Source organism: Rattus norvegicus, chromosome 14 (assembly GCF_021556685.1).
Source record: "Rattus norvegicus strain SHRSP/BbbUtx chromosome 14, alternate assembly SHRSP_T2T, whole genome shotgun sequence".
Taxonomy (NCBI): domain Eukaryota; kingdom Metazoa; phylum Chordata; class Mammalia; order Rodentia; family Muridae; genus Rattus; species Rattus norvegicus.
The window spans coordinates 7795998-7816881 of record NC_141547.1 but is presented as its reverse complement, the minus strand read 5'-3'; the positions used below and the strand labels follow the sequence as shown (position 1 = coordinate 7816881).

The 20884-nt window shown below is 47.4% G+C and overlaps 1 protein-coding gene across 1 annotated transcript in view; it reads left to right on the top strand.

Moving 5' to 3' along the window:
- Cds1 (CDP-diacylglycerol synthase 1) overlaps positions 1–20884 on the top strand; it is a 60652-nt gene that overhangs the window by 25303 nt on the left and 14465 nt on the right. Inside the window, 4 exon segments of the mRNA NM_031242.2 lie at positions 2868–2964; positions 8893–8990; positions 10347–10486; positions 20464–20522. Of these exon segments, the coding sequence (NP_112521.2) occupies positions 2868–2964; positions 8893–8990; positions 10347–10486; positions 20464–20522 (394 nt within the window).

Genomic DNA, 20884 nt, shown 5'->3' with positions numbered 1-20884 from the left:
CACCCACATACATACCCACATGACTGGAGTGTGGCCCACCGGTGCCGCTCTGGGTGCCGCTCGGGGACTCCCAGTCAGCGCACAGAGTTGCTTCCTTGTGGATGCCGTTGCTCACGGTCCACAGCGGCCCGGACAGGGATGTCCTCAACAGATAAACGTAGCAGGAAGGTGAGGTGCATATCCTCCGAGATCACCGCATTAAACGGGATTAGCCAGACTCAGCATAGTGTGGAGTCTAGCTTTAAATTTGTGGGTTCGAGAGCGGGCACATGCGTGTATGTATGTCTCTGTGTGCGCGTGTACACAGAGACGGTGAGAGGGGAGGAGGTGTGAGGGTAGGTAGTGGAGCAGCAGGAGGAGCCCACAGGCCCAGGGAGGAGGAACAGGGAGTGTTTTGGTGGAGAAGAAGGGGTGAGCCTGCAGGCAGGGCAGGGCGGGGCAGGGCGGGGCAGGGGGGGACGAAGGGTGAGAATGGAGTATATCTTTGCATAAGCAGGTGCAGGCCACAGTGATACCCATTCGTTTGGAGGCTAATAACTTTTTTTTTACTTTAAGGTAACTAACTAGAGCATGTTCCTTGGGGGGCTAGGTTTGTAGTGTCTGTAATTCTGAGAAGAGCAGATTCCTGTTTAACATTTCTGGTTCTCAGCGGCTGCGGAGAACATTTCTCTCCAGCTCAGAACCAGACATGGACAGCGTCGGGATGGTTGCAGCCCCCACCAGGACCTGGCTTGTGATGGCACTGGCTGGCCGAGAGTTCTTCTTCAGGTCCCACTCAGCCGGGGCAGGTTACCATCAGTGGCTGGCTTACGGCTCTTTATGTACCTCTGCCTCGCTTTATGACTCAGCCCAGCTTCCTAATCCAGTCAGTAATCCACAGAGTTCCGTCTTTAAAACCAAACAGCCGTTCAGCTGTGCGTTTGACTCTTCAGGCCTGAAGTCCAAAGTCTGATGCAAAGAAATCACAATAATACATAGTTTACTGAACAGTAGGGGGACACACGGAGGAAGGAACTCAGTGCGAGCGCTTCAGGAAAACCCGGGAAGGAAGCAAAAAGCTGTTGGGTTTAATGTTGACATTTTGGATCCTTGAGTACAGAAATGGCATGAAAGGGTCATTGGCAAAAGAAGTGTCTGAGCTATGCAGGGTGGGGTGAGGGTGTGGCTCAGAGGTGGAGTGCTTACCTAGTACACACACGCATACACGCAATACATGCATGCCCACACAGACACATGGACACTCACACAGACACACAAGTGCTGTACTTAGGATTGATTCCTGTTTTTTTTTTTTTTTTTATGTGTATAAAAAATAAAATGAGCCACATAGTGTAGGAGAGTGTCTGAGAGCAGGGAGTGTAGTCAGCATCTGATGAGGCAGATGAAGTCAGCCGCCATCTCTCTGGTAAAAAGGGAAAGACCTGTGTCTAGAATGAGATACATGAACCAGGCTAAACTGAGTCAAATCTCTCGCAATACAGGTTAAATGTTGTGATTGGAAGTGACAGAAGTCACTCGTGCTGGTTAATTTGGATTGTCGGTTTTGATTGACTTTGCACATGCCCCGGTGTGTCAGTGTGGTCACGGCACGGTGGGTGGAGTGGGGAGTCTGCCCTGAGTGTGAGTGGCAGCTCCCTTCCTTCCCGTGGGCTGGTGTTCTGGACTGAGAGAAAGGGAGACATCTGCAGGGCACTGGCACTCCACTTGCTGCTTGGTGACATGGATCAGGCTGTCACTGCCCCCACGCCATGCCCTTGCTCCCCCTCCCTACCCCACACCACACTGTCCCCCACATTTGCTTTTTGACAGATATTTTGTTTGCAGTGACAACTTTTTAAAGATTTATTTTAAAATGTATAATCAGTGTACGTACATGCACATAAGCCACAGCACTGGTGTGGACCGTGGACTTTCATGCTTGAGAAGCTCATGGCGGATGCATGGACTCAGGGAATATGGCAGAAGAGGTTGGATATGCGTGGGTGCCTCAGACTGGGTGGAGCCTAAACCATATGTGGCAAAATGAGTAAACTCTTAGAGAAAAGCCTCAGAGTCTGGACCCGGAGTGACCCACATACAGATGTTTTCAGAATCTGTGACAGGGTCTTGGTGCTGCAAAGGCCAGCATCATCCTCTTGGTGTAAGTGACCTTCCTGGCACTGTATCTCACATAGCCTGGGCAGTATGTGACACTGAACCCAGCCTCAGGAGCTGTAGCATGATTTACAAGCAACAGTCCATGCACTTGAATCATTGCTGGGTTTCTGTATGGTGCCTGTCTGCATGCTCATGGCATGACCAAATAAGGGTGAGTGTGAGGCCTCTCGGAGGGCTTTCTTGTGGGGTGCAGCCTGAGAGGATGGCGTTGTTGGGCATCTCAGTCTTAAAGTGGAGGTCTGGGGGAGACCAATCTACAGCTGAGTGGAAGGGGGCTTAGTGCCTGCTGGGATGCCTGCCCTAGGAGACAAATAGGAGTTTCTGCATGGCGGGTCTGCTAGCAGCACCACCTCCTTAAATGGGCTCTTTATTTACCTTTGTCACCACTCCACTACCTGAGCTTCCTCCCTTCCCCCGACTCTCTAGGCTCCTCCTCCTCCTCACAAGGTCCTTGTTGGGACGCCCATTCCCTCATCCAGACTGACCTAACTCTGTGCTCATGACTTACCCTCACTCACAGTTAATAACAATCACTTTCTTTAACTGTCAGCGAGTGACTGCCGTTTGCTTGTTGTTATAGAAAATGAAGTAAGATCTTCTTAAAGAACGGTTAGAAAAAGTTACTGACTCTGGAAATTCAGTAGTGAAACCACACACACTGAAACGTTAAAATCATGTTATTAAGTGCTGACTTTATACCTTCTCTGTAGATGGAAGAACTGGTGGATTCGTGGGATCCTCACCCTGACCATGATCTCCCTCTTCTTCCTGATCATCTATATGGGGTCCTTCATGCTGATGCTTCTGGTAAGTGATTGGCGTCTTCCTGAGTGCCTTGGTTTTTAGTGTGTATGTACCTTAGATGCATTCTGAGAGTGTAATCAGGTAACCCAAGACTTGGCAACTCAGTGCCTTTAAGCATTTTCTAGTTCGTGAAATGACCTAGACTCATCTTTACTGTTTGAAAAATGGTTCCTCTCTGTGCCCATTCACCAGAGACCAAGAGCACTTTTATATGTAGGCATCTGTGGATCCAGTATTGTGCAGAGCATTGAACATACCACTTCCATGTGTTTACCTATGACTAGGTCCCCGACTGCAAGTGACTTAGTGTAGCAGCAGGAACTTTGAGTTAGTCAGATGAGGGTCTGGTATTAGGTAAATGGTGATATGTTGTGTGGCAGACAGTGTTAAGCAGAAGGGTAGAGAGGCACGTTATCCGGTGTGAGACAGGGAGAACGAAGGGCATGCAGAGAGGTGATGCCCAAGTTTGAGGGTCACACAGAGAAAGCAAGGTGGACGTCGAGGTGGGTCCCCAGGGGTTGATGAGAGAGGCAGTACCTCAGCACAGGATCTGAGCTGACCTGGGAGATTGAGATGTGCATGGGAAGCCAAACAAGTCATGAAGGCAGGCGGATAACTTAGGCTCTTACTTCAGGTTTGATAAATGCCTCCAAGGTGACTGGTGTGTGCCAAGCATTACAGTAGCACCCGGGTATGCTGATGGTGGCGCTGAGGAAAACATCCCAGGCTGCTTTGGTGGAGCTTGCTGTGTACACTGTAAAGACCGGCTTAGCTGCTTCTCACCACAGACTGCAGTGTCTTAAATAAAGGCCCATACTCTGGGAGCAGGAAGAACTTTCTGGAGCATTGTGCAACATGGGAGCTTCCGTCTAAAGGTTAAATAGAAGTCAAGGAGGAGAAGGGAGGAGATGGGAGTACACGTGATCCCCAGTAGTGGGAGCCAGGAGGAACCCATTAGTTGAACAGATTTATCAGGGTTCCCAAGTATTGCCAGCATGGCTTAGCAGTGAATAGTGACAAGCATTCTCAGGGGGAGGGGGCACACGGTGGGTGTCCCTCATTACTATGAGGGTAACCTGGGAAGGTGAGAAGGCTCTCTGGGTAAAACTGTGCTCTCTCCTGACCAGTCCCCACTGCTACTACTGTGGCCCCTGCTCTCCCTGTGCACACAGTTGTGCCTGCTCTCCCTGAGTCCCTACTGCTTACCTGTCTCAGTTCGTTCAGCCTCTCCCAATCTCCTGCCTCTTAAAGCTTTCGAATGCATTTACCGGTCTTTCTGTCTCTCATGCCCAGCGCTCTGTCTTCTTGATTACTGATGTCATCACCAGCAACATGATGTAGTTTTTCTTTTATTAAAAATACATTTGCATGTAAAACTAGTCACACAAAAAATGTCATCAGCTCAGGGCCAGATTACTCTTTCAGGACAGCGTTCGGATCAGGTTTAGATGTGGATCCTGACTGCTGTAAAGGCAGGGTCTCACTGTTATTGCCTAAGCTGGCCTAGAACTTGCTCTATAGGCAGGGCGGGCCACGAACTTGCAATCCTACTGCTTCAGCGTCCGTCCACAATGCCGGAAGTGCAGGCGTGTGCCACCATGCTAAGTTGGGTTTCAACTTGTAAAAGAGTCATGAATCTTCCTAAAATGCTTAGGACTTCTTTACTGGGGTTGGGGATTTAGCTCAGTGGTTGAGCGCTTGCCTAGGAAGCGCAAGGCCCTGGGTTCGGTCCCCAACTCCGGGGGGGAAAAAAAAGGACTTCTTTACTTTTACTGCTCTGAAAGGAAAATAAAGGTTGTTTCTTTCCAAGTTACTTGATTGCTTGGCGAGGTAAGTCAGTGGAAAAAGATAGGAATGGTAAAGATTCGGTCAAAGAATATGTGAACTTCGACTGTTTGACTTCATGGACGTGCATGCACATGGAGTTTTGTATATTCGTATTGGGAGAATAGAGATGCTCAGACAGACAGTACTCAGGTGAAATTACGGTATGAGCTTGCAACCTTATTTCTGTTTCTCCTCCCGCACTTTCTGGGTCTGTTTTGAGCAGTTTACCTATCCCTGCCAAGCCTTAGCTTGTCCCATCCTTTCTAAACAAGCATGGTGGGATAACACACCCATTGTTCCAGCAGAAGTGGGAGGGTCAAACTGGGAAGCTAGTCTGACGTGAAGGAGTTCTGGGGCAGTCTGCAGAAAGACCTTATCTCAAAAACAAACAACTCAAGAGATAAAGAAGATGATGCATTTCTTTAAGCCTTCACTTGAGGGAATGCTGGCTGCCACAGGACACATCTTAGTTCACACAGAGTGTCCCTCTGTCCCGGGTTATAGTTCTTGGCTTGTTGTCCTCACAGGCACCAGCTTTCTAGTGATGTCATTACTGCACACACTGTGAGCTAAAGGCACAGGAGACATAGAGAAGGTATTGTAAGAGGTTTCCTCGCCCTCTATAGTAGTTGTTAATTCATATTACAGGGTTCACTTTGATTGTCCTTAGCTTTTCCCTTGTGAGGATGGAAACAGATTGGACATTCTCACAGTTACTCCAAGTCTGCCATCAATGCCCAGACCCAAACCGCGCTGCCCCTGGGTATCTCTCTTTTGCTTTAAAAATCACTGCTGGAACACTACTATAACTAAAATTCTGTGCTCCGTTTTTCAAAATAAATTTTTCAAGGCCCTACCTTTCAGAGTCTGGTATCGAACAGTCTCTCTCACCAACTGTGGTAGACTCTGCTCTCTAATGGTATGTGAAGCCTTGTGCTATTTAAGTCACGGTGCTATTCTTAAACGTTGAGGTTTTGTTCTGTTTCTTTAATGAGTAACACTATCTTGAACATACTCCAGCAGAAAAAAATTCTGATTTCTTAAATCAGATTATGTTCTTAGAATAGATTTCTAAAATTAAAAATAGCCTTTCTTGTTTGCTATGTTGATGACATTCAACATGTCTAGAACCTGTGTTCTGCCCGGCGGCAGTCCTGCATGAATCTGTTGTCCAGGTTGTCCTGACTCCTCTCTGTTTCCTCCTTATCCTTAGCCCCTCGGCTCATGGTGTAAGAGTGCCCCCTGAAAAGGCTCGTCAGTGAAGGCTTGGTTGCCCCTGGGGAGTGTAGGCACTGAGAGAGATGCTAGGTCACAGGCTCTGACCTAATCAGCGACTCCTTCTTACTGGGAGGTGTGGAAATTGAACAGTGAGGCTGGTTGGAGGAAGGAGATCAGAGGGTGTGGGTTGGGGGCTGTATCTTGTCGTGGGCTCGTCTCTATCTGATGTGTGCGTCGTGGCCTCCTCTGTGCCCTCCCTCCTACTGTGATCCTCCCAAAACTCTGAATTAAAACGTTTGAAGTAAATCCCTTTATGCCGTTTTTGTCAGGTGGCACATTCCCTGTTTCCTTCTTGACAGAATCCAGTCTCCCAGTGTCCCCTGTGCGGCGCCCTCTGCTGCTGTGGCCCTGTCATGTCATGAAGCCTGCATTACTGTCTCTGCTTTGCCACCACTCCAGTCCATGCTCACTCCCTATGTGGACAAATACTCAGGCACTTCCTCCCGACATCCCTCCCTGGAGTAGCTCTGTTTGCACCAGTACATTCTGACGGCACGGAAGTTCTTGCACATACAGTAACATGCCCCCAGGCATGACTGCTGGTCCCCCGCCACAGGGGCACGTGGTTATTTTCACGTGGCATTAGCGTTTTGTGCTTATCACATGCGCTCTGAGAGCACATGCACTGCCTCGCTTCCAGGCGTCCTCAGCGACTAGACAAGTAGGCTTCTACAGAATTAGCTATTGTTTTTAAGGCTCTTAACGCATCAATTGTGTCAATGAACTCGTTCAATGTTTATTGCTACCAATATCAATGGTACAGGGTATCAATTCCTGTGCAGCCTCCTAGTCCTTAGTAATATAATTATATTTTAAAGATTTTGCCTCTGGTGTTTTAAATTCCTTGTTTTGATTTCCCCAGACATTTTTTATTCCCCTTGTAAGCCGTAAGGATCAGCGTACAGATAACATAAGCTGTTAGATAAAGCCCTCTCTCCTCAGTAGAGCGGCATGGAGTGCTGACTGAGTGTTCGTGGAGACTGCATCACGGCCCTTGGTATTTTAAATGCTCTTTGTTCTGTAAACGGTGTGGCTTGCCATGTTGTCTTGACACCGAACATTGTCTCCAGTCTGGACTGGTTTTGTGAAAACAACCTTTTATTTCATATGTACACAGAATGGCCTCTAAATAGCCTTTGTTTTTACAATGCATGAATGACTTTTGTTACCAGCGCGCGCTCTGTAGACTTGGATACAGTACGTCTTTATTGTGTGGCTTTCTCATAGCATGCGATTGGACATACAATGACAAGTATTTGGTGACAGAATAGCTTAAAAAGATCTGAATGGCAGATTTGAGAAGACTAATTTATAGAAGCCACTCCTTCCCCCCAACCCCATCCTTGGCTGTGTGTGTGTGTGCATGTGCGCGTTTGTGTGAATTCACACATATGTACTCATGCGTGCGCACTCTCCTGTGATGCTGAGCGATTGCTCCCATCCCTCCACACGGTGTCTTTTGAGGCAGGCTCTCTCACCGAGGCTGGAGGCTGCTGCCCGCAAGGCCTGGGCTCTGCCTGTCTCGCCCCCCTTCCTTCAGTGCTGGGCTTTGGCCTTCCCGCGCATCTGCTTAGTTCCCCAAGCTTGTGCAGTTGTGTCAGTTACCCACTGCCTCATTTCTACAAACTTAATAACTAAATACTAAAAGAAATAAAATAATACATATTTTGGACATGAGTTTTGAAAATTTAGATTCTAATCTGCAAATCGATATGTGATATAATCCCAAGATACTTCTTAAAGAGTTTTAAAGCTCTTTAAGCTTATAGAAGTGTTATTCTGTACAAGATTGTATAATCCTAAGCCCTTGGCCGTGCACTCTAAGAGGAAGGAGAATGGTCTCTTGTGTGCACACTCTCGCTTCTTGCTTCAGAAGTTTTCACTGTGCCCTGTGCAGACTGAGTCTTGGAACCGATGTAGGCCAAGCCGAAGTCAGGTGGTGGGTGGGTTTCACCTGGATGCATGGGTCTTTGAGAAGAGCTTCGAGCAGAACATCAGCATAAACAGACACATGGTGCAAGCAGAACTCTGTGACCTTCGAGGCTGGGGCGGGGTGTGCGTGTGTGGAAGGCTAGCAGTGACTGTTCAGAGTGACCGGCACTGTTGCTGGCCCTGCGATGGCCTGCAGCCAAAAGATGGAGAGTTTGTCCTATTTGTCTTGGGCATTTTTTTTTTTTTAAAGATAGGGCCTTACTATTTGGCTGCTACTGGTCTACAGCTCACAGCATAGAGGCCAGGCCAGCCTTGAACTCTCAGAGGTCTGCTTCGTTGTCTCCTGTCTGCTAAGGTTGAAAGTCCCACCACCATCTTTATATGTGGGCTGGAGCACGTGACTAAAGATGCCTCCATACAAGCACACATCTGTTAAGTTGTCCTTTTCCTACACTAATGTACGAGACATAAATGAAAAGGTTAGAGCTGGGCAGAGATGGCCGGTTAGAGGCCAGTTAGCTCCATAGATGAGACTCTGTCTCAAAAGGAAAAGAGTATCCCATCTTGAGGAGTGGCGTGCATACATAAAAATAATAAAAATGAATGGATAAGGCCCTTTCAACTGCCAAGGGACATGAGCTGCCCTGCACTTTAAACCGCTGTTCAGGCTTCTCAGGAAGATCGCCAGCCTTCATTTAAACATCCTCTGCTACTCAGTTAGACACCACTTCATTTGAAAGAGTGAATCTTGCCTTTTTGCTGTAGCCATGTAGAATAATTAAAAGTCCAAAGATTAAGATTTTCTAAAATACATGTGCGAAGAACTTGCTTTTAGTGACACAGCAGAGAGAAACGGTGGGAGCCTTGTGACTGACTGTTGTGTTCTATTTTCAGGTTCTGGGCATCCAGGTGAAGTGCTTCCAGGAGATCATAACCATCGGGTACAGGGTCTACCACTCCTACGACCTCCCGTGGTTTAGAACACTAAGTTGGTGAGTGGCCCTGAAACGCTCACAGTAGCAGATCTGACTCACTTCTAAGTTCTGATATCACACAGTGATACTGAAGAAAGAGAAAGGTGCAGCCACTGAATTTGTAGAGATGAAAATAACCTTTGCTCCTTCTCTGGCACAGCCCTTCTCAACCTTGCAGTTCAGTCTCTGTGATGATATCTAATTAATGATTAATATATATGATGTTTTAACTCCTCCTGATCATGATTCTGTGAAAAGGCTTATTTATCTTTCCCCCAAATAGTCAAGGGAACACAAAATATTTGATATGTACAAATGCACGTGCATTTGCTGTATGCATTCTTTAAACTCTTCAGGTACTCATCCCTATGCAGACCCTGAGTAGGAAACGTGGCACTATAACAGATCCTTTTCAGCCTCCGTGGTCATTCCCTTAAGGGAGTTATTCCATTACCATCTTCCAGGGAGCCAGTGGCTTGCTAAGACAGATGTACCTCACCCTTGGGGCTAATCTTCTAAGTAGTTCCCTACCCAAGGGCGGTGGTCAGAGCTTGTAACCCTGGTTCTGGGATCCAACAGCCACAGCAACTCACTCAGTTGCTGACTGTCTGAGGCAGGGGGATAAACCAACCATTAGGTCAGGGCCAGCCTAAGATATAGAGTAAGATCCTGGAGATGGGGGAGTGGCAGGGTGGGTAGGTGGCTGTCAGGAAGAGATAATTGTCTTCTGTCAGTTTTCTTCATTTCTCATTAGAGATATGGGAAATACACACACACACACACACACACACACACACACACACACACACACATATGCACGCACGCATGCACGCATGCACGCACGCACACACACGAACACACACACGCATGCACACACACACACACATACACACAATGGGAGAGACATGAGGACTGTGCAGAGAGAGTCCTGGGCGATGCTTGCTGTCTTCTCCTCCTTCCCCACGTAGCTGTGTCCTCGGTGTTTGTTATTAAACATGGGGCCATTGAGCAGCTAGGAGTTCTTTTCATTATAAACTTAGCACTGTGTGCGTGTGTCTGTGTGCGTGTGTATACGTGCGTGTATGTGGGCACGTGGGCGTGTGTGCCCGTGTCTGCTGTATTTTGCTGCTGCTGGCTCTGATATCATAGCTTGAAGTAAACACATGAATTGCCCTGGATTGCTGGTTGCGGTCGGCTAATAGGTCTAAAACTCAGTTTAAAATGAGGAAATAGCAGTGTGGTGCAGCACATTTTGGATTAATCACCTAATTTGATTTTGATCTTAGTGTTGGCATCAAAATGCAGGGGCTAATTGTGTACATTTGAGGCGGGGGTAGCATTTCCACACAGCAAGCTAACGGGTTTCAATTCCAGGTACTTCCTCCTATGTGTGAACTACTTCTTCTATGGAGAGACAGTGGCAGATTACTTCGCCACGTTCGTTCAGAGGGAGGAGCAGCTGCAGTTCCTCATTCGCTACCACAGGTTCATATCCTTCGCCCTCTACCTGGCAGGTAACTTGAGGTTGCTCTGTACTGACCCGCAGCTAATGGTTTGCTAGGCTAACGGTTTGCTAGGCTAATGGTTGCTAGGCTAATGGTTTCCTAGGCTAATGGATGCTTAGGCTGTTTAAATGCATTTGTCTTTTTTTCTGTCACATTTTACTCTGGGCTCTCCTTAAACTGTTTCTCATGTATAAAGTTACTTATTCCATTGTGGTCGTAAGTAGCATTTACTTTCTAGTGGCAATTAAATAAAAATACATAATTATAGCATGCTATCTTCTTGAGATTTTTCTTTTCAATTTATAGCTTTTAAAAACCTTTGAAACACAGAGCACTTATTAACCAAATATAATTTATAGAGAAAATTTGACAAATATATATTTATAATGTCCCTAGGGAATAAAGCTTTCTTCTTAATTTGATAATCTGGAGATGGCGCAGTATGTGTGCAAATGTGTTGACAGGATGGATGTTGGCCTCCTTTTCACTGCTTTAGATTGAAGGTCGGCTGCTTAAGGAAGAGCTAGAATGCGCTGGTTCCAGTCTGGACTTGATGAGGCCTCTAGTTCCCTAACTTTCTGATACTAAGAAACGAGACATGGAACACAGCATGGGAAGATGGGGGGCTTTTGGAGAATGGGGGGCTTTTAAGGGGAAGATGGGGGGGCTTTTGGAGAATGGGGGGCTTTTAAGGATTGTTCTCATTTCATATCAGCTTTTTCCCCATATCCAATCCTGTTTTCGATTTTACCCCCTTAATTAAAACGTTACTAATTGGGGACTGGAGAGATGGCTCAGTGGTTAAGAGCATTGGCTGCTCTTGTCCCAGACCGTGGTTTTCTCAGCACACACGTGATGGCTCACAACTCTCCAGGGGTCCAGTACCTCTTCTGTGCACACATCCATGCTGTGCACACATCCATGGAGGCTAAACACTCATACACATGCAATCAGATAAATCTTTAAAAGTTATCAATGTTATATTTACAGAAGACACATTCTTAGAAGTAGGCTCTAAAATATCCCCGTACTTTCAGTCTGGAGGTGGCTGGTCCTTTTGAATTCTAGGCAGCTGGAAGGGGTCACAAAGAGATGGCAGTGAGTGACACCTGCTGAAAGGTCCCCTTGAGGTTTGGTCGCGTGAGACAGGGTGCTGTTGGCTGTCGGTACACATCTGTGCCACCATATCTTGCTCTCTCACCAGACAACAAGCTTGATTACTATGAAGGCTTGATTCCAAGGTGGAGTCCTTCCTTAGGAGGTGGAATATATCATCCCAGTTTGCTGTTTAAAACAGTGACGTTGGCAGGAAAGAGCTGTAGTGGCTTCAGGCTTTTCTGGGTTTGTTCTTTGTTTTATGGCTTTTGGTGTGGCTCAGACTGAGGGTCCCACATCTCCCAGTGTGCCTTGTGTCATTACCCCTGACAGATTTGCTTCGTTTCATGTTGTTACTATAATTGCCTAGTGAAATTAATGGTTAATTAAAGTATAAACCATTCGTGCTACTTACTAGTTTTAAAAGATGAGTTTCTAGAGCGTGGTCGCCAACAGTGTCCTTGCCCCAGCCACCCTCATGTTCTGTTTCTGTGAGTGAGGTAGCTACGTGTTCCTCTCTGCCACTGTGTGTGTTGATGTCAACTTGTTGTCAGACTCAGTCTCACAGTCCACACGCTCAGGCCTTTCGGTCCTCGTTTAGGTACCTAACAGGTGCCTAAGCCATGTCTTCTTTCCTGTTGTGCTAAACACCATCCCACTTCCATTCCTATTTTAAAGGTTTTTAGTTTACCCATGAGTGTATGTGTCCGAACATATGTCTGTTCAGTATGTGCATGCAGGGCCCGAGGAGGCCAGAAGAGGGTGTTGGACCCCAGGAGCTGGAGTTAGAGATGGTCACGATCTACCACGTGGGTGCTGAGAATCAAGCCAAGGTCCTCTGGAATAGCGGCCAATGCTCTTATCCAATAAGCCTCCCTCTATTCATCCTTGACTCTCCACTCTCCTTCCACTGAGTCAACTGCCCTACCTTTTCCTTCCCACACAGTTTGGCTTCAGAGCCTTCCGTGTTTTCTGGGGACAAGCTCACATGTTCCGTAGTATTCTGTGTGTTTGTTTTCTGGAGGTCTCCAGGCCCCTCCTCCTGTGGACCAGCTGCACAGAGGCTCCCTGCCTTCATGATTTAGTTCTTTCCCGGGTCCCCCAGCCTTTGGACATCACCCCTACCTTGCAGAAGTAGGGCACCCAGTAGTGCCCTGTTTGAGGTACAGGACAGCTTTCTTAGTGTCCTGGGGTCTCTTCGGTCTATCGTCGTGACTGACATCATGACAGGGGCTTGTGCCTGCCGTTAGCCCTTCACTTGGTGCTTCTGCCTCACTGTCTGTGTGGTTCTAGGGAAGACCCTCAGTCAGCCCTGCAGTCTCAGTACCATGATTTCCTTCTGTTCTCTATGTTCTGCTTGGTCTTCATCTTCATTTCCTTTAGTGGCATTTCAGCAGCTGCCAGGGCAGAATGGAAATGAGTATACATGTTCATAACCACCTTGACGTGGGCTGCATCCTTCCCGTGTCCTTCATAGCCCATCGGTGTCTCAGGCCTGTGGGCTGTCAGGGGTAACCACCTTTTCTACCACAGGGCCCAAAGCCTGTGGAGTCTAAGTAGTATGGGAGGGCTGGACCTGTGCCCGCTGCTGACCAGGGTCTGGTCTGTGCCTCTCCATAGGCTGCCTTCTGAGTGGGAAGCATGCCAAAATCCTAAAACTCTTGTTAAGATAGGGTGTTTTAAATATATATATATGTATATATATATTATATAATAATATATTTAGTGTATATTAATATTAAATATATATATATATATTTGCGCATGCCCATAGTAAACATTCAGAAAAACAAATGTGTATTCAGTGGAGCCATCTTGATCTTGCCTTACTGAAGTTACTCTAGAAATTTCCAGAGTATTCAGGCCTCAGCTACTTTCTTAGACAGAGAAGAACAGATTATTCTATAGTTTCCAGTTAATGTACATCAGGGCAGCTTTATACTGGCATATCTGAATCCACCTGTGTCTCCCGACCTGTAGACACAGCTGCTTGCTGTCCAGTGGGCACAGTGTGAGCATGTGTGAGCGAGTGTGAGCGTGTGTGAGCGTGTGTGAGCGTGTATGAGTGTGTGTGAGTGTGTGAGAGGCGGCCACTTCTTCCCATTCCTCCCATTCCTCCCCTTCCTCCCACTGTTGATGGCTGGAGCTCAAGCTTGGAACAGCTTCTGTTGAGCAGAGACAGTGAACTGATTTTCTTGTTTTTTCTGTTTATACATTTACACACTGTCTCCCAACCAACTCCTTTCAGTGATTGTTCTATACAAGAAAGTTTTAGAATCTCATAACATACAGTTACTGCTGCTTTCTCCCCGTAACCCCTACCCCCGTGATGGGCTGATTTCTGCCACAGACATATTTTGCCACAAGCATGAGTAGGGTCACAGAAGCTCATTGGAAAGCCACCACCCATTATTTTGTAAACAAACATTGAAGTGCTTCCCAGTGCTAGGGTCCTAAGTATGGCCACCCAGAGAGCATGAAGGCAGGCAGCTGACACCCCGCACCCCGTGTGCAGAGCCCGTGAGTCTTAGGTCCTCCAGTTGACTGCACAAATGCATATGGGCAAGAATTACAGGAGCAGGAAAAGCTCCTTCCCTCCGAGGGAGGCTGTGACTACAGCACCTTGGAGAAGAGGCGACCAGTACATGCTGAGTGCCTAGTAGGCAGGTGTCTGCCATCCATCCCAGGGGGAGGGACCAGCTAGCCGAGCCAGGAGCAGAGCTGAGGGACGATGGCATGACCTAGCCTGGAAAGCACATGCATGCATCTTGAGGAGCTGTCCATGTTCATGGGAAGGGCTTGGACTTCTCCCAGGGAAGATACAAGTAAATCTGTGACTAAGTGAAAACGTGCTGCTGGAAGCAGTTGATCGGGAGACTTGGGGAGGCAGAGCTGAATCGTGCAGGGTTATACTGCAACGGAGGAGTGTAAACCTTAACCAGTCCTCCTAATCCTTTCAAACAGTGCCACTCTGGTGACTAAGCGTTCCAATCCAGGAGCCTGTCAGTGTGGCCTGAAAGTGGCCCTGTTAACTAGAGGTACCAACTATGTCTCTCACTGTGTGTGCCACCCAGTACATTCCTAGAGCTCTGTGCTAAGCCTGCGGGTGCTAAATGACTGGGAGTCTGAGATTGTGCACGGCCATGCACGGTGCTTGGGAGTGTGTGTGTGTGTGTGTGTGCGCACGTGTGTGTGTGTGCGTGTGTGCGTGTGTGTGTGTGCGTGTGTGTGTGTGTGCGTGTGTGTGTGTGTGCGCGCGTGTGTGTGTGTATGAGGACTGGTGCTTGTGAGTGCTGTCACCTCAGCCTCCTTGCCTTGGCTTTTGTCTTGATGACCCTTTATATTGTTAGCAGAACAGTAAGTCTGACTGGTGGAGCTGGACTTTGGAGCGGTATGGGGAAGTAGGAGGCGCCATGTTCACATATCTGTACTATTTATTACAGTGTGAAAGGGCGCTGTGAAAACGCTGCTTTTACTGCAGTGATCAAAGGACTTTGGGAAGTATGTCTTTGCAGATATTAAAAGTGATCAAGGACTTTGGGAAGTATGTCTTTGCAGATACTAAAAGCAAAGGTAGCAGAGCTGTTTCACTGACATTGAATTTTGTTGGAATAAAATGTAGGCATCGTTGGGTCTGTCCTCCTCACCAGAGGCCATGAAATTCAATGGCATGCATCCCATCATACAAGGAGACTTACTGACTAGGGTCTAGAAGTCATTCTGACTTTTAGATAATCTTGTCACAAAGTGAATTTGACTAATAAACAAAGGAAAAAAGTCAGTGAGACTGAAAATAATACAAGCTTCTGCAGAGCCAGATTTGCATAAAAAAGGAGCATCTGCTGGGCTTGGTGGCTTGGACTCAGGCTGTATAGGAACGAGCAAGTGTGTGGTTGCAAGTCCTGTAAAGACCATGAAAGGTTCAGACAGGTTCAGGGATCTGGGGTGCTGGACCCCAAAGGACATCACCAGCTACAGTCACGTGATCACTCTGAATACATTTATATGTGGTCGTCTTGGTTTCTTTGAAATCCTTAAGGTATTTGATCAGTGTCCTTCGACAGCAATTCTTTTAAATCTCAGCTAACGTGGCTGTTTGCATAGCCTTTAGTTTCCTAATTCCGCCTCTAACCTCTGTGTAAACGGCTCAGCTGTGGCCTCTGACTGCGTTTCAGACATGGCAGAAGTGTGAGTCTTATCAGGTAGCCTAACCCAGCAGAGGATGTCAGTGAGTTAGCAGCGCCTTGTGCAGACCGAGGCCCATTCTCAGGGCTGTTGGGACTGAAGATGCTTAGTCGCTGAGGGTAAATTTAAGACAGATTCCTTGTTCTGTCTTGTCTCCTCAGCTGGACAGGGAGCTCTGGAGTGCTCATGCCTGCCAAGCTCAGTTTTTCTTTATCTTGCATCTGGAATTTTGTAAATGCTTGCTAAGTTTTAAATCGTTAACTCGTTTTCTGAAATTCTGTTTTTGCTTCTCTTTCCCTGGCATGCTGGACAGCGCCCTTTGCTTCTGTCCTTAGCTGTGAGTGTGTCTTCCTTGGGACCTGGCTCTGGCTGCTGCCTGAGGAGTACTTGGGATGGGGTGTAAGATGCTCACCTCTGCAGCGGCACTGAGCCAGGAGCTGTTGCACCAGTGCTGTGTGTGCCAGGGACCTGCTCTAGTGTGCTTTCTGCTGCCGTATAAAGCACTGATCAAAAGCACCTCGAGGAGAAAAGAGTTTACTTGGTTTATGCTTTGTGGTCTCGGAAGCCACAGCAGGAACCTGGAGGTACGGCGTGAAGCTGGGGCCATGGAGGAGCATGGCCTACCGGCTTGCTTCCATGATTTGCTTGGCTGTTTTCTCAGATGCTCCAGGACCCCTGGCCTTGGGGTGTCACTGCCCTCCCACACAGACAGATCATTAATCAGGAAAGTGCCCCACAGACAGGTCACAAGCCCCTGTGACAAAGGCAGTGTTCCTCTAGTGAAGTGACCTCTTTCCAGCTAGCTCTACTGTGTATCAAGTTGACAAAAACCTAGGCAGCCTTTCCAGTGAGTGCTGTTGTAATATAACAAAGCCCATGATGTTAATTGGAAACATAGCTATGTAAATATCATTTGCTAGTTCAGAGAAAGGTATGACTGGATCCAGATGCATAAAGTGTGTTTTCTCTATAGTCATTAAGATATCAGATGTACATACTCTGATGTTTTAAGCATAAATTCACATAGTCATGTAGTTGTGAATGGTGAAGTTCATGTTTGTTTTTTAAAAAGAATGCTTTTCTTTAAAAATGTTTAGCTTTTGATGAACTCGCTGTCTTAGTCACTGTTCTGTGCTGTGCAGAGACACCATGACCAAGGCCACTCTTACTGAGTTAGGGGCTGGCCTACAGTTTCAGAGACCTAGTCTATTATCATCATGGTTGGTAGCTTGGCTGGCCTGGCACTGGAGCAGTAGCTGAGAACTTTATCCTGGTCCACGGGCTGAGAGGTGGGGTGGAGGGAGAGGGCACTTGTGAAATGAGAAAGCCAATCCTCTGTGACACATGTCCTCCATTAAGGTTGCACCTCCTAATCCTTCTAATCCTTTCAATCAATGCCACTGCCTGGTGACTCAGCATTCAAATACAGGAGCCTCTGAGGGCCACTCTTATCCAAACCAATGCTCTTTACACCTCCTTCCCTGACGTTAGAGACGGGTGTGGTTCTGAAGTATTTCGTTCTTGAATAACTGTGGCCTGTAGGTGAAAATGCACTAAGATTGTTCTAGATAAAATGTCAACTAGGAAAGTACAGAAGGAGTCTGCTTATCATTCTGTGTGGTGGATTTCAGTGTGAATGACTCATAGCTCATGGTATCCAGAAGTTCCTGTGGCCTTGCCAGGGGGACTGAGGGGTGTGCTTGGGCAGAGAGGTAGGTCCAGTCCCCTGGACATGCAGCTTCAACCACAGACCAGCAGTGCACAGTGGTGCAGACGTCCCATCACTACTTGAACAGCAAGATATATCTACCTGCTGTGGGAGGTGTTTCACCTTCATTTCTGCTGTTGTAATAAACCCCCTGACATCAAGCAACTTTGTCCAGAAAAGGTTTATTTTAGCTCTCAATTCTAGGTCAGTCCATTGTTTCGAGGAAGTCAAGACAGGATCTTGAAGCGGTTAGTCACAGCCTCAGTCAGGAGCAGAGAGAATGCAGCCTGTGTTCTTGTCCTCTCCCCTTCCACCCCATCCACCATCCAGTCAACACAAGACAGCCCACAGGCAGACTCACGGGCCAGCCTGATCTAGAAAACCTGTAGGTTTGCTACTCAAGTGATTGTAGATTGTGCCAAGTTGACAATTAAAAATAGCCATCGTGGTTTATGGTCATTGTTACCAAAGTAGCACCAGTTCATTTAAACTGCATCTCACACACACACACACACACACACACACACACACACACACACACACACGCGCCACATGGTTTTCTTTGTCAAAGATCTTTAGTGTTATTTATCCCCTCCCTCTGTGTTTCCTTCCCACATCCGTCTGCAGGCGAGTTTCCCATGTGCTGCCCCAGCCCATTTTGTCCATTCCCCCTCCACAGTACCTGTGACCCACAGTCCCCCTCTCTAGAGCTCCTCCCCCGACCCCCACCCCACTTCCCACTTTCCTGGTTTCTGCAGTTCCTTCAGATGGTGTCCTCATAGCTGAATACTAAAGCGGAAATCTCTAGTAGGTAAAAGATCTTGTGGCATCTGTCTTTCTGGGCACGTGCGAAGGAGTTGTCTAGCCAGGTTGTAGGGTAGATCTGATTTTCAGTGTTTGAGAATTCTCCACACTGGTTTCCAGAGTGGCTGCACAGTTTTTTGCAGTTCTGCCAACAAAGAGTGGGCCCCTCCCACCCTCGCTGGCCCCTCCCACCCTCGCTGGCCCCTCCCACCCGCTGGCATTTGTTTTGTTTGTTTTCTTGACCTTGGCCTTCCTGCTGAGTCAGGTGAAGTCACAAAGTGGCGTTAGCTTCCATTTTCCTAATCGAGAAGGATGAGGAACACATTTGGACATATCTCTTAGCCATTTTTATTTCTTTTGAGAACTCTCTGTTCAGATCTTTTGCCCAGTTTTTAACTGGGTCATTTATTTTCTTGACCATTTTGTGAATTCTGGGTATTAATCCTTTACTGGGTAAATCCTTTACTGTCAGATATTCTCTCCTCTGCAGGCTTCCTCTTCACCTGCCGGAGTCTTTCCTTTGCTGTACTGAATGTTTAGTTTTGGAAGGTCCCACTTGTCTACTCTGGGCTTTAATACCTAGGCAAACGGAGTCCCTTTCAGAGAGTATGCTCCTTCCCCTGTGTCCTGTGGGCACTGCCGCCTACATGTCTTCTAGGAGTGTCAGCCTCTCTGGGTCTTTGATCCATTTTGAGTTGATTTGTACAGTGTGAGAGATGTGTCTCCAGTTTGAATTGTCTATATATAGGCATCTATGAATTTGAGGAGTTGAGGGGAGGGGAGGGAAGGAAAATAATAAATACACAATAAAGAAATAAAGAACACACAGACCTAGTCATCACAGCAGGAAAATTTAAAATGAGACTTTTCAGTTGAAGCAGCACGGACTCCATGTCCTCGCCCCTCTCCTTCACCCACATCCTCTCTACCTCCACTCCGGACTGTTGTGTCAGCCTTTGGATGTCTCTACCAGAGAGTGTCTTCTTACCAGCTTTGCAGTCCAGTGAGCAGTTTACTCTGTAGATGGCGGGATGCAGGGACTGTGGCCGGTACCCACCGCCCTCATTTTTCCATAATCCTTACGTGTGGACATTTAAATTCAGTCTTCAAAGCCAGACAGAGGCAGCTGCTGCTTGGCTCTCTGCCCCGAGGAGAGATGCACCCTGAGTTTACTGCCCTGTGTACTGAGTACAGTGATGTAACAGCTAGCATTTCTCTCGTGTAGTGTGGGTCGGTTGACAAAAACAGATTCAGTTTGTGTGTAAGATTCGCCCTAAACCCACCGTGGAGCTCATGCGCTCGTCCAGATTAGGCGCAGATTGCGCCCTGTCGGGATCCGCCCGTGCTGGAAGCACGTCTTTCCCAGGTTGCTGTGTCTGAGCAAGCCTCTCATGCTGGTATGGATTAGGGACTGACTGGACCGGGCGACTGCAGTTGTCATAGGTGTCTGATGCAGTCAAACACTGGGAGAGAAGCCGTTACTCGACAGCATTTTGCCGCATTTGTACCTCTGGTTTGGGACACTTCAAGTTATGCTTTGTCTGAGTGGTGTCCCGTGAGTCCCTGTGGAGTGGCGTGACTTGAGGGCAGGAGCATCTAAGCATTTCTTTCCCTTCTGTGGGCCTCGGTCCCCGTCTGTGAAGTGCAGGTGATGTGGGTAGCTACGTCAAGGACACTGGAAGGATGGAGTCACACAGACAAGCTTAGGCGGGGGCTAGGAACATACGGTGTTTAGTGGGCACTAGTTGCTGTAACAGTGTAGACGTTACCGTACTCTGTGATCTCTCAATCAGTTGACATCTTACGTGGTACGATCTGCTGAACTGAAGATTGGAAATCGGGCCCTTCCCATGCTAGGCAAACACTCTTCCACTGACCTACCGGCCTGCTCATGATAGAGTGATAATTTAAAATTTTTTCAGCTTGCATATTAGCAAGGGACGAATTCATTTCACTAATGTGGGGATAGTGGTTGGATTCTTTCCATGGAATCTATCCGGCACTTGAGAGATTTCAAAATCGTTCCTTTAGAAAACTCCTAAAGCCACTAGCGGAGAGGCAGCATTGGGGCGGGTGATGGCCAAGATGTGCTTATGTGGTGCAGGAAACGGGTCATTGGGGGAAGAGGGATCCCTAGAATCTCATACAGGAGACAGAATCACACACGTCCTCTGTGTCTTTTGCTCTTGGGCAGGTTTCTGCATGTTCGTCCTGAGCTTGGTGAAGAAACACTACCGACTACAGTTCTATATGGTGTGTATCCGCGGCTCCCATAGCCGCACTCGTCCTCCTCCTGTCCTTAAGAGAGAACGGTAAATTAGCTGCTTAATGCCTGCCTGAGCCTGAAGAAGTTTTTCACTTTAACCCCTGTGTTCATAGATATAAAATACTGGAGTTGAAAGGGCTTTGAGAATTAAAACTTACATCAGTTCCTAAAGTGTTATCGAACATTCAAAAAAAAATCCCAAGACCAAATGAAAATGAAAATGGTGTGTTTGGAAGCCATCTCTGGATGGTTGCTAGAGCCCAGGAGGTACCTGCTGTGTGGATTTTGTGGCAGTGGACTTTAAACACCTGCTGCCTACATAAGCACAGTGGCAGAGCGAGTGCCTTTG